This window comes from Parus major, chromosome 2, assembly GCF_001522545.3.
Source record: "Parus major isolate Abel chromosome 2, Parus_major1.1, whole genome shotgun sequence".
Lineage (NCBI taxonomy): Eukaryota > Metazoa > Chordata > Aves > Passeriformes > Paridae > Parus > Parus major.
This window is the reverse complement of record NC_031769.1, coordinates 142,130,798-142,143,456: the sequence shown is the minus strand read 5'-3', so window position 1 is coordinate 142,143,456 and position 12,659 is coordinate 142,130,798. Positions and strand designations below refer to the sequence as shown.

At 36.1% G+C, this 12,659-nt stretch overlaps 1 protein-coding gene across 1 annotated transcript in view; it reads left to right on the top strand.

The window, feature by feature from the left end:
- ADCY8 (adenylate cyclase 8) overlaps positions 1–12,659 on the top strand; it is a 119,338-nt gene that overhangs the window by 71,019 nt on the left and 35,660 nt on the right. The window contains exons 6-7 of the mRNA XM_015619782.2: positions 1,586–1,744; positions 5,792–6,062. Of these exons, the coding sequence (XP_015475268.1) occupies positions 1,586–1,744; positions 5,792–6,062 (430 nt within the window). The remainder of the gene's footprint in view (positions 1–1,585; positions 1,745–5,791; positions 6,063–12,659) is intronic.

The window sequence follows — 12,659 nt, the reverse complement described above, 5'->3', positions numbered from 1 at the left end:
TCATGTGAGGAGTTGTGTGATAATTCCTCTGACAGTTTTGAATGTCAGTTTAGATACTTTTGTACCATATAAAAATTCTTCAAAATAGATTAAAATCTCAGTGGTCTCATTTTTATTAGCTGCTCAGTGTGGAGGAGCTGCTGTATATCACATCTTCCAGGGACAGGTAATTGTTTAATTTTGATATTGCAAGCCCTCTTGCTTGCTTGCAATGAAGAAATTTGTAAATGAAGATATAAGCTCTAAATATAAGAACACAGATAAATACCATCTCAAAGCTTCTTCTTTATTATTTTATGACTAACTATTTAAAACCTTTTTCTCTTAGATATCTGAAATATGTTGGTTTCCCAATATAATAAACAGGTCTTGTAGGCTAACTACTGCACTGAGACATCATATGCCTGCCTTTCTCCAAGTTTTTATAGTATGAAGGAAAGGGAAATAAAGAATAATTTCTTATTTCCATTTTTTCACATTTTTGTGCAACTAGTTCCTCTCCATTTTACAACTTTTTTGGGATTTTTTTCCCTTACAAACTGAGCTGATGCTCCCTTGCAACAATGAAAGCCAAAGTATTGAATGCAGTAAGCAATTTACTCTTTTCTCCTCTACAGAGGATGTGTCAAGGTCATTACTGAGGCATCTGAGGCACTTAACTTGAGAGCAGTGAAATAGAGCTGTTTATTCTTTGCCTGCTCTGTGGTGTGATCTTGCTGTGTTTCTATTGACTGCAGTGACTGTAGAGATGAGCTCCTTTAGAGACACAGCAGGTTTGTAGACAAGCAGTAGCAATGTGTTTTTCCTATCCTGAGCTCAGAATTTAAAGATTAATGAACACAAACTCTAATAGCATTTCTGGTGCAAACAATTATTGTCACACAAACAGGAATGGAAAAGCAGCCTTCTAAGAAATATGCTCATATGTGTTTATTTCTGAGAGGTGACATGGTCCTCACCACCCCATAGAATGGACAAAACTGATTTTAAACTCACACAGTGGTCGTGAAAGAGCAAATGGCCAAATGTAATGAAAATAAAAAATCATTTGACAAAAAGAACTCTGGAAAATCCCAATCAATAAAATAACATCTCTTAAAAATTGAAAATTAATAAAAAATACACAAGAATATGGAAGAATAAACAGGTTTTAGGAAAAAAATTCCTCTTCTTGGACTGTCCTTATTGTTCCTGACTGTTCCATACTGTTATAACTGCTCCATACTGTTCCTCAACCTTTTACAATGCCAAGCTAAAGCACTCAATAAGTCCAAAGAAATGTTTTCACTCAGACACCTTTTTCTCTCTCTCTTTTCCCCTTTCTATCTGTTTGGAATAATAAGTGTGCCACTGAGCCATGCATGCAATTATGTGCTTAATGACAACCTGGCTTTTAGAATAATTGTATCACTACCTCTACCTTTTCTATTTGGAAAGGTCTCTCTTGATTTTACAGGCTAGACTGCACTTTACAGCTAATTGACGTTGTATTTTACATCATATCCTTTTCAAAATGATATGGAAAATTGTGGCATATATTTTCATAAGTCTTTTTTTTTCTTTCTTTGTGTGTTTTGTTTAACAGATATGTCAGATCAAGAACAAAGCACGACATTGACATGAGAATAGGGATTCATTCTGGATCAGTTCTGTGTGGAGTGCTGGGCCTGAGAAAGTGGCAGTTTGATGTCTGGTCATGGGACGTGGATATTGCAAACAAACTCGAGTCAGGTGGAATTCCTGGGTAAGGCAAAGTGTATTTCCCACAGTCAGAAAACATTGCCAGCACATTACACTGCTAACCTTGCCAAGAGATTATCTCTCTTACATCATTTCATCAACTATGACCTTTTATTTTATTTTTTTTTTGGTATTTTGCAGTTGATAAGGATTAGTGAGGCTGTAGACAAAAAAGGTAGAAATGATCAGCTTGTAGAGCAATTCGAAAAGACAAGAGAAAAATCTTTAGTTTTCTTTGTCAGCCTTGGTTTTCTGGAAAAGATCAATTTTTGTTTTCAGCCTGCATAGTCCTCAGAAGTAGCTCAAATTTCCCAGTGAGGTTTTGACCATTCATGAGATTTTCCAGGCTTCATTCTCCCACCTTTTTCATTCAAATGATACTATGAGGCACAAAGCTATAATTTGTTTTATTTCATAATGCACAAAATGTGGGAAGAATTATGTGTTCATAGGTTAATATGTTAATAACAAATTGTTGTAAACAGCAGGCTCTCTAGGAAGTATTTAAATAATTTGATGCTTTAGTAGATGCTTTGAAATATTTATCTTAACCTGTCTGTATGTAAAAATGTGTTGTTTTCCACTAAAAAAAAGCCTATTTTTTTTCTGTGTCTGAGTGTCTGATGTGGCTGATTCACCTGAAAATTGAATGTTATTTCTGCATGATATGGCCTATATATCCTGCTAGTTCAGAAGCTGCAAATCCTAAATTAGAGCTAACAGTAGTGATTGCAGGAATCTTCTGTTAACTTTCAGTTCAACCTGCCACTGATGAAAGATATGGAAAAGATCACCTAGACAATTCCAATTTTAGCCATGGAATTTAGAAGCAATAGTAGCAGACATCTTTATGTGGAAAAAAAGTCTAAGTGGCGCTGTCACCTTGAATGACAGAGATTTTAAATCATCAGAACTGAGTTGTGTGCTGTCCTCCCTACACACACATCAGGATCTGTCAGAGCTGTCATGTTCCCAGGAAACTGGAAGGAAATTTGCTTCATATATTGCAAATGCAGGCCCCTTCTACAGTTCTACATAGTAAACCTTTATTCTAATATATATTCTTGGAATTAACAGAAAATGAAATTCTGCATGCTCTGAGAACAACTTCTGTACTCTGCATATGTCACCCGTGTATAGAATTTCAGAAAAAATTTAATTGCCTGCTGCTTATCCCACGTGATAGCCCCAGATGACTAAGAGGATGCTTTGTTCAAGTGAGCAAATTGATCATTTAAGTTTCACCATCCACACCTGCAGAAAGCAGAGTCTATTGCTGTTAATATGTGCAAGTCATATGGCTATTAATGAATAACCCAGAAAATGCACAGCCTTGCTGCAGATAAAATGCCTGGCAGGTTTTCAGTCTGTCAGAGCAGAGTGATTTCCTGGATATCAGTGTGCCAGCAGAACAAAGCCTGTATGTGACAGCAGTGAACCAAGTCCCTCAGAATAGAGACTTACATCAGAGTCTCCCAGTGTGCAGAGCAGATTTAATAGAGCAGTTAAGTTCATTTCAGCCTCGCCTTACTTCTCCCTGCCACCAACATTCAAATCCCCCCACTTGTTATAATTCTGAGGACATTGCCATTCCTGGAGCAGCCTCACCAGGAAAGCTGCCCTGGGGTTATGAGTGGTCCTGCTCTCACCTCACGGTGTAAAACAAGAGCAAAGATGAACTGCAGCATTTTCCTGAGGACATAGTGGAGAGAGGCAGCTGAGGATGGGAAACATCCTTTCACCCAGGCTGAGAGCAGGAAGGAAAGGGCTCAGCTCTGCCCCTGAATGTCCCCCTGAGCCCCACGGCGTGGGTGATGCAGGGAGAGGTTGTACCTGACAGAAGGAGCACAAGCCAACAGCCCAGCTGCTGTGGGAGAAGGCAGTCAGGAACACTGAGAAAAAATTGCAATTTCTGCTTTTCTGAGAGTAAAAAACGTGTTCATGACACCTGAGAAGGAAACCTTGTAAGATCATACCATGTTATTTCAGTGACATTCTTCTGCCAGGATCCCATTTTCAAATAGTCTTTACTTAGTGTATGTAGGTATTAATCTCCAGTACTGAATTGCATAAATCCTAAGTAATATTTAATTTTCAATGATGTCTCAATGACAGGTATCATCTAACACTGTGGGCCTGATATGCTTTCAGGTGTAGGTAAAGCAATGCTTTTTGACTTCAATACTCAGGTTCCCAATCTACTGTATTTGTATGAACTTAAAATATATCCCTCCACATTTAAATTTTTTGAAGCAAGCAGTACAAAAGGTAAAGCCAGAAAATACTTATAATCTACCAACTATTTATTACCATTTGGCCCATTTAAGGATATTATATTAATAACTTTCTCCATACTCTGCTTAAAAGCTGTTATCATATCCATCATAAATCCATATTTCAGGGCTTTGTTACTCAACATTCCTAAATTATAATAGTTGAATCTAAAGAGAGAGATGGTCACCTTGGCAACTAGTGTATCACTTTCTCTTTTTTTTTAATCTAGTTTTAAGTTAGTATTTAACTTAAATCAATTTAGCATATTTGGACTTCTTAGTGCTAGGAAATGTATCATCTTTCTGAGAGGTTGCATGCTTTGCTCTTTAAGTCCAGGACAAAAGTTGCTTATATTTTTTTATATAAGAAACATTTTTGCTGGGTTTTATCATGAGTTTCACTGATTTTTCACTACAAAATACTACTAATCCATGTGATCATTATAATAGTACAACTTCAGAAAGAGAAAGTTGTACAAAACCTGGGAAGAAGCAGGGAAGTTGAGAGAGCTTAAAAAATGTCTGGGATACAAATTTTTTATCTTTTTAATTAAACGTTAATATTTAAGGCTTTACATGGACAGTTTGTGCCAAGTTCTGATACTCCTGGGTACTTCAAACTGCTAAAATACAACTAACACTTTATTTTCTTGCAATGCACATACATCACATATGCCCTTATAGTTTTTTATTCCATCAAATTATTAAGAAATTCAATTCTGTATTGGCATCCTTTGAGTTGCAGAAGGAAGTTCCCAAGGAGAATGCTGGGACATTTCCTTCACAGGAGGAAGCCAAACTGTGGTGCCTGAGAAAAGCAACTTAGCATGTGTCATCAGTACAGGATCAAGAATTTTATCTCACTCTGAATATTAGGAATCTGTATGCAAGTCTGTCTTTCAGAAAGTGACATGCACCCAAAGTTCAAAAAATGAGCTGGGTTAAAAAGTCACTCCAACTATTTTCTTGGGTTAGATAAATGCCTAATGAACAGTTCTTACTGCATTCATGATGCTGCATTGTACAGCAGAGCGTGGCTGACCATGCTGATGTATTCTAGAGGTATCTGCAATTTCCCTGCATACAGGAACTTGAAGATTCCTTAAAAACAGTTTAGCTGAAAGACATCCAAATTCCAATCATACCATTGCAAAAGTTGATCTCTTTTACATGTAACCTCTTAATTCCAACTTCACTTTGGCCAAAGCTTATTGCACCCATTGATTAGTCTTAATAGAAATTATTATGTCGCTTGCCTTTGTATAGTTCCCTTGTTTCCCTAATTTACTTCAGGTGCAATCAGACCAGTAATCAGTGCAATAATTTTAAATGTTTAAACTATCTCAGGAAACAGAAGGAAATTTAAGATCTTCACATAAACTGCTCTAATGCTTACCATTTCTTTTTCTCTCAACATACTTCCCTGAAGCACAATTTTCTTTCACTCAGAATAACATTTCACTTGGGATAGTCTCCCATTAAACTATTAACTATGAGCACAGGTATCAGGTGTGAGTGTCAAAGTGTTTTTCCTGTGACGGGACTTGGTGCATTAATGACATCTTATTGATGTATACATGTCTTGAGATTACTTGGCCACAAATAAAGCTCATGATTTTAAATTTAAAGGTCATGATTATTTAATTTCCATTGTTTACAATAGAAAACCTTGTATTTATCCATGATGTTAAACAATACAGAGAATTCAAAAACCTCCTTCTAACCTATATTTAGTAGAGACCAATCAGTATTTGCTACTACTTATTTTACTTATGCAGGAGGATTCACATCTCCAAAGCCACTCTGGACTGCCTGAATGGGGATTATAAAGTTGAAGAAGGGCATGGCAAAGAGCGCAATGAATTCCTGAGGAAACATAACATTGAGACTTATTTAATTAAACAGCCTGAGGAGAGTCTATTGACTTTACCTGAAGATATTGTGAAAGAGGCTGTCAGCTCCTCTGACAGGAGAAACAGTGGAGCTACGTTTACTGAAGGATCCTGGAGCCCTGAACTTCCATTTGATAACATAGTGGGAAAACAAAACGTAAGTCAAACTTCCTTTAATGTCATTGAGATGAATGCATGATTGAGTGCACTTCAATAATGGAGGCCTCAGAGGAGACAAATTCATCTTTAACCTTTATTCTAACATGTACTGCAACAGCAGAGGATTGAACAAATTGTTTCAAGTCAGAAAAAAATCTTGTATCTATACTGGGAAAATGCCAATGAAGCAGAGATTTTGGGTTCGTTGTTTTTTTCTTTTTCCCAACTGAAATTAAATACTGCATGGCTTAGTTTTAATTGAACGACTTCACAAAGAAGTAATTAGAAATAAATCTAGTGTTACTAAATTAGCTGGAACATTCTAGTCAGAGTGTATATCTCATTGCATAGATTCATGTCAAGCCATCAAATTAAAAGGATGAAAGAATGGATATTTTGCGAGAGGAAAAAGCGTAGTTTATTGATATCCGAGGGAAGAGAACAAAAAAACACCTTGTGAAACCAGGTTCTTAATCAAAAATATTAAAAACTCAGACTCTAAGATATAATTAAAGTTCACTAGCAGATGAGATATAGATTCTAAAGACATCTGTAGCTCAATAGAAATATGAGATAATAGCAATTTCTCCTGATCGGATGTTTTCCAAAAGCACTGCGTGGCTGATTGCCTGCAACCTGGGAACCAACAGTCTTGTATGGAAAAAAAAATTGTTTTGTGAAGTCTGTCTGTTTAGAAAAATTAAAGTTGGAAAGGTTAAAATGCCCTCAGACTCCACTTTTCTCAGTGCACTTGAAAGATTGATGAGTCTTTATGAAGCAAGGTCAGCTGAAGTTTTCTTTCATTTTCTTTGAGGGATCTGCAAGGACATTATATATCCTTTCTTCTGCTGCACATCCTTATTCCTGCTTGTCTGAACTGTCTGTTGAACCTTAAGCATTGTTGTGTGGAGGTCTTGCTTTTGTCAACCACCTTCTGCTTCCTACAAATGTGGTCAGAAGTGATAAAATTTCACAATCAATCAGCTCACAGCAGTGTCTTCATCTTTTCAAAGTGAATTTCAGCATGGTGCAGTTTGCCATTATATAAAACACCTGTTTTATATATGTTCTGTACATCTGTGTATCTGCATGTACACTGCCTTATAGTATTCTCTGTATTTTATTGACCTGTCTGCATATTGTCATTTCATTAGAGTAGAGGTATGGGTGCATGCTGTTGTGGATATCTTCTGATCTCTCTCTATTTCTTTCCCTTTAAGATATTCCAGTTTCTGTAGTCCAAAAAAATCGATGCAGAGTAAGCTCTCATTTTGTTGGTCATTTTCTCAGCTAAACCTGACCTTGATGCTAGCAAAGACAAAGAACAAAATAAAGAATTAGTGGGTTTATTCAATTATTGATCAACTCCTAGTTACTCCCAGTACTAGTAAAAAGGTCTTGGAAATAATTTAAATAGGCATAGCTTAATAGTTTCTTTAATTTATTTTTTTTTTACTTATGGCAACAATCTACTTTTAGAACAGTTTCTCACTGTTTTTTTAAATAATTTGGTGTTGGGAAAAGCTATAATTTTATATTAAACAGTTTTACAATAAGCCTTTTGGTGGAGACAAGATTTTAAAAATCTGCTGTCCCATGTATGATTCAATTATTATGTAATTTTTAATTTACAGTTGAGACAATAGGCAGTATTGCTCATAAATAATGTATTTCAGTTAAAAAAATTCTGATGATAGATTTAAATTATACTAGGATGCATTAACTTTTTCCAGAGGTGTGTCAGTCTTGGACAGGATAAGCATTTAATAACACTAATTAAGCACCTTAAAGGTCACTGTCAGCAGCAGGCTTTGAGAATTGTAGTAGCAGCAACCCAGCAATGAATCACTCTGCAAGTTTGAATATTTTCCAATAGAATTTAAATTATTTCTTTACCCAATCTAAATTACAACAAAATTTGAGCAACTGATCACATGTACCTTACTTTTAACTCTAGTTATGTTAGGAAGCATGTGAAAAGAAATCTCTGGGGTGTTTTTAAGCCAAACTCAAATTTATCCCAAGCCATACTTATTACCTGAAGCTTGTGTTCAATGAGCAGCCTGAATCAGTGAATTGTAAATGTGTTTATGTAAGAAATGAATAATCACTTTTTATGGAGGCAGTCACAGATATTAGCAAAAAACTACAACTGTCTACAGCCCAATTATCACTATGTGCTCTGATCATGAGGTAAGCCAAAGGTGTGAGCTCTTGTCTGAAATTCAGACATGCCCAACATAAATAGAGCTTTCTGTTATTGAAACAAGTGTCTGGGCTTCTTTCTTAAAGCATAGACAATTGGACAGAAGTTATTTTATTTCAAGAGTGTAGAGGGCTCCTCCTCTAGAATGAATTAATGTCTGTTTAAGTTGGCTTTGTTCCATACACCATACAAAAGGAGTAGCTGAAAGCATGATATGGTCATGGTATGTGCTGGTGGAGACACCTGATGGGCCTGACAGGATGTGATTTAGGAAAAACAGCATATTAAAATCTCTGTCCTCTATAGGGGTAACCTTAGTAGTGAAGTGAGCCCAGGAATGATACTAAAAGTCTGCCAAGATGACAGACAAATCTAAACAAAAGGGTGGAATTCAGATCAAAACCAAGGTACCTGGGTGTTACAGCTACCCTGTTGTTATTGTTGTGATTTCTGTGCTGAGATACCCCAGCACACCCCGGTCCTCACCAGTGGCACTTGTGTCCTGTGTCCTGTGCCACATCTCCTGGCTCCTGACTATTCCTAAGTTCCCTAAGGCATCTCTTCTGACCACAGCTACTCATGATTGGGCAACTGAAAGTATCTAGAATATGTATAGGAAGAAACAGAAGTTTAGGCACTGAGCATGTAGACACCAAACTTGTAGACACCCTCATTTAGGTGTTTTCCTCATGAACTAAATCCTATCTGCATCCTGGCTTTTTAAAGGTGTGACCTTTTATTTTCCTATTTCCTTCCAAAACCTCACAGTATGAAAAAAAATAATTTTAAACCTTCCTAAGGTTTTCTAAATAGCACAGATTTAAAATTTCCCTTCTTGTTGAGAACAGGATGCTTGGACTTTTTGCAGGAAATCTTCCTAGGAAGGAAGGAAGTAAAATCTAATTTAAACTACATTTTAAAGTCTCTATAAAATGTGTCTAAAGTTGGAGTTTTATTATTTGTTTGTTTTAATTCACCTTTCAATTTCAGATGCAAATTTGGCTAGGCTTTTTTTTTCTTTTTTTAACAGAACTATGTGTATAATAAATGATTATTGTCAGCATCAGAAATCTTCAAAAGTCCACTGTAGAATTCACAACTCTGTCTTTTATAGAGCTGCTCACAAAAGTGTAGGAGAGGTAATAGGAAAAATCAATATTTCTTTGTGTTTGCATAAAGAAGTCTTAAAAGATGCAGAATAAAGAGGGGGATAAGAGACAAAATGTGGTTAGAACTTATTCTTGAGACAATCATTTGCATGATGTTTTTTCATTGTTTTTATTTCTAAATACAGGGAACCCATTTTCTTAAGTACGTGCATGGATGCGAGGGAGAGAAAACAATGAAACACAAATATGAATTTCGTTGTTATATTGTGAATATAAATGCAAATTCAGAGTCTATTTTTGCAAATACTACAGACACCATGGCCATAGTGGTGATATTATGTCATGTTCATCTACCATAAGTTGTAAAACACTTCATACATTCAGCAAGGACACAAACTTTCATATCAATCACAGCTTAAAATAAATTTTTAACCAAAATATAGTCACTTACTAGGATGAACTGAGATTCTTTTCTTGTATAAATAAAACAAAATTCTTATCAAAAAGATTAGGGACATTCTCCACCCTCATTTCCAGTGTAGAAGCAGAAATACAAAGTAATTCTGAGGAATCAATTTACACACCACCATCTGATGTGATCTTATCCTTTAACAGGGACTTCAGACACACTCATGGCCTTTCAGCCACCAAAAATTGCTAAAAGCTTTTATTCCTATCTCATTTTAAAAGAGATAGGAGTACTTAGACCAAAGTAGTGTCAGAGCATGTACTAATATAGCAATTATGCACTTGCCTTGATTGTTTTCTCCAAGGCCAAGATATGAATTCAGACATATCTGAATCCTAAGCATGAGAAAAGTCTCTTTGTTACTGTTTTTCTCTCCTAATGTTGATGATACTGATTTGCTAGACAATAAGGGAAGATTCCAGTAGAGTGTCTTCCCAAACCTTCTCTACTGAAGTCCTTTTTCTACTAAACAAACAGGAAAACTGTTTTTCACTTAAACACAAAGACTTCAATCCTGACATACTCTTCTGTCTGTATTTTGGGATCTTAAATTACTGATAACAAGATGGAATATGAAACACTATCTGTGACTACAGAGTCCATGGACTTGATTTTATGATTTAAGGACAGCTGTCACCTGGGCTTTGGTATTGGGTACCTGAGACCCTTCCTGTGTTTTAATCTGCTGTCCAAGATGCATCAGAATATTTTTGCTGACTGCAGTTTGAATATCAACATGGGAAGTCTCCCTCTGACATTTGCCCTATGTAATCCTGTGGTTCAAAAGAATTGGCTTTCCAGGGGCATCAGGTGATAAAACACCCTAAACTCCTGCTTCAACAGTGCCCAGTAGGAGATAGAGCTGAAAGTCTTTTCAGGAAGGAACTATGGAATAGCTTTTCACAGGCAGAGTTTTATTTCCTACCCATAATAATACTGAAATGTCTTATGCTATGATGTATGAAGTTTCACATCCTTTCCATTCATTAACATTTCTTAATCCTTGGGAATATTACAGTAGTAGAGTTTATTTTCCCATTCAAGTGGGAAAGAGCTGCTTCACTGTGGTTTGTGTCATGAAATGGCACAATGAAATGGGAATGAGTTATTCTCTTTATGAAAGCAAACTCTAACTCTTTGCTGAAGATGAAACACCCTTCATACTATATCTGCTAGAATTCCTTTGTGAAGCAAAAGTATTTTCATTTTTTTCTTTGATTAGTCATTGAAATAGCAAAGGAATAATGCATTTGAGATGATATTTTAAATGATAATACGAATTACAGTTAAATTAAATCATATAGCCTAACTGTAATCTAGATTGGCTGAAATATACCAGTAGTGAAGAAGATTATCTGAAAGCCCATGCTGAAGTAATCAGAAATGTCACCTTCTTCACTCCTGACTAAGTGATCTGTTCCTTAACTACACACATCCAGTAACTTTGAGATAAGAAAAACTTAATTTCTCCTGTTTTGTGGGTTTTGTTTCATATGGCTCCCATTCTTATTTATTAAAACACACCATTGAGTCAGATATCCTGCTGTGATTTTGGTGTGTGTACTCCCCCCATGCATGCTTTAATAATTAAATATCAGATTTGGAAAGCAGAATAAAGTCCTAATGCTCAGTGCAACAACAAACCTCCTACCTGTAAAAAAGAAGGCATTAAAATACTCCCCTGAATTTACTGTATGTGTTTAGTGGAACAGACTTATTATTTTAAACTTCTGTAGATTTCATTGAATGAATTGCATGGAATGCTGTAATGGTTTGCAATGCAACATGAACTAAAACATTGCATTTTTAACCCAAGGGGACCAGCAGGTTTATTCTGTTTGCATGTGCTTTCCCCTAGACTCTGGCTGCCCTAACAAGAAATTCAATAAATCTGCTTCCAAACCATCTTGCACAAGCTTTGCATGTCCAGTCTGGGCCTGAGGAAATTAACAAGCGAATAGAGCACACCATCGACTTACGGAGTGGCGATAAATTGAGAAGAGAGCATATCAAGCCTTTTTCACTGATGTTTAAAGACTCCAGCCTGGAGCATAAGGTAGCTGGGGCTTGGTAGCTGCATTATTCACAACTCCAATTGTAAAAAATGTTCACTGAAGTAGAGAAGCTGTAGGTTCTGGCTTGTGTTGGTTTTTTTTTTTTCTTGCTTTATTTTTCTTTTTCATTTTGTTTAAGTTTTCAGAAGGCAGGGCTGAGCTACAGTTCATAATACACAGTGACATGATGTAGGTGTTACAATGCTGAAATGATTGCATTTCATTGTTGGAAAGTATGAACACTGAGCAAACTCAGCTTCTGAAAACAACAACCACTGGCCGGGTTGAAGCTGTATCGAGTACAAGCAGTTTTCTGTCAGATGACAGGTTACTTTGGCACTAACGATGATTGAGCATATTAATAAACTGACATTTATATTCCAAAAATATATATCCTTCCATTTAATCATAGAATCCCTCTGATGTCCTCTATGCAGCTGCAATATTTATTTCAAGTCAACAGTAATTTTTCAACTCTCTGTTTTAAACATCTTTCTTAAAAAATCTGTTTCTAAGAGCTGAATATTGTTTGTGTCTTTGCTGCTCCTCAACAGCAATATGATCTCATTAACTTCTCTTTCAGTCTACATCCAGATGTAAGTCATCAGTTTTAAAAGATAAGGTAATGGGAGAACACTCCTTGAAAGCTGATGGCACAGGGTGAGGTTGCACAGATCTCAAATAATTTCATTGACTTTCATTGATAATTTCATATGCTATGACAGTGCAGCAACAGCAGGTCTGCAATACTATGTGC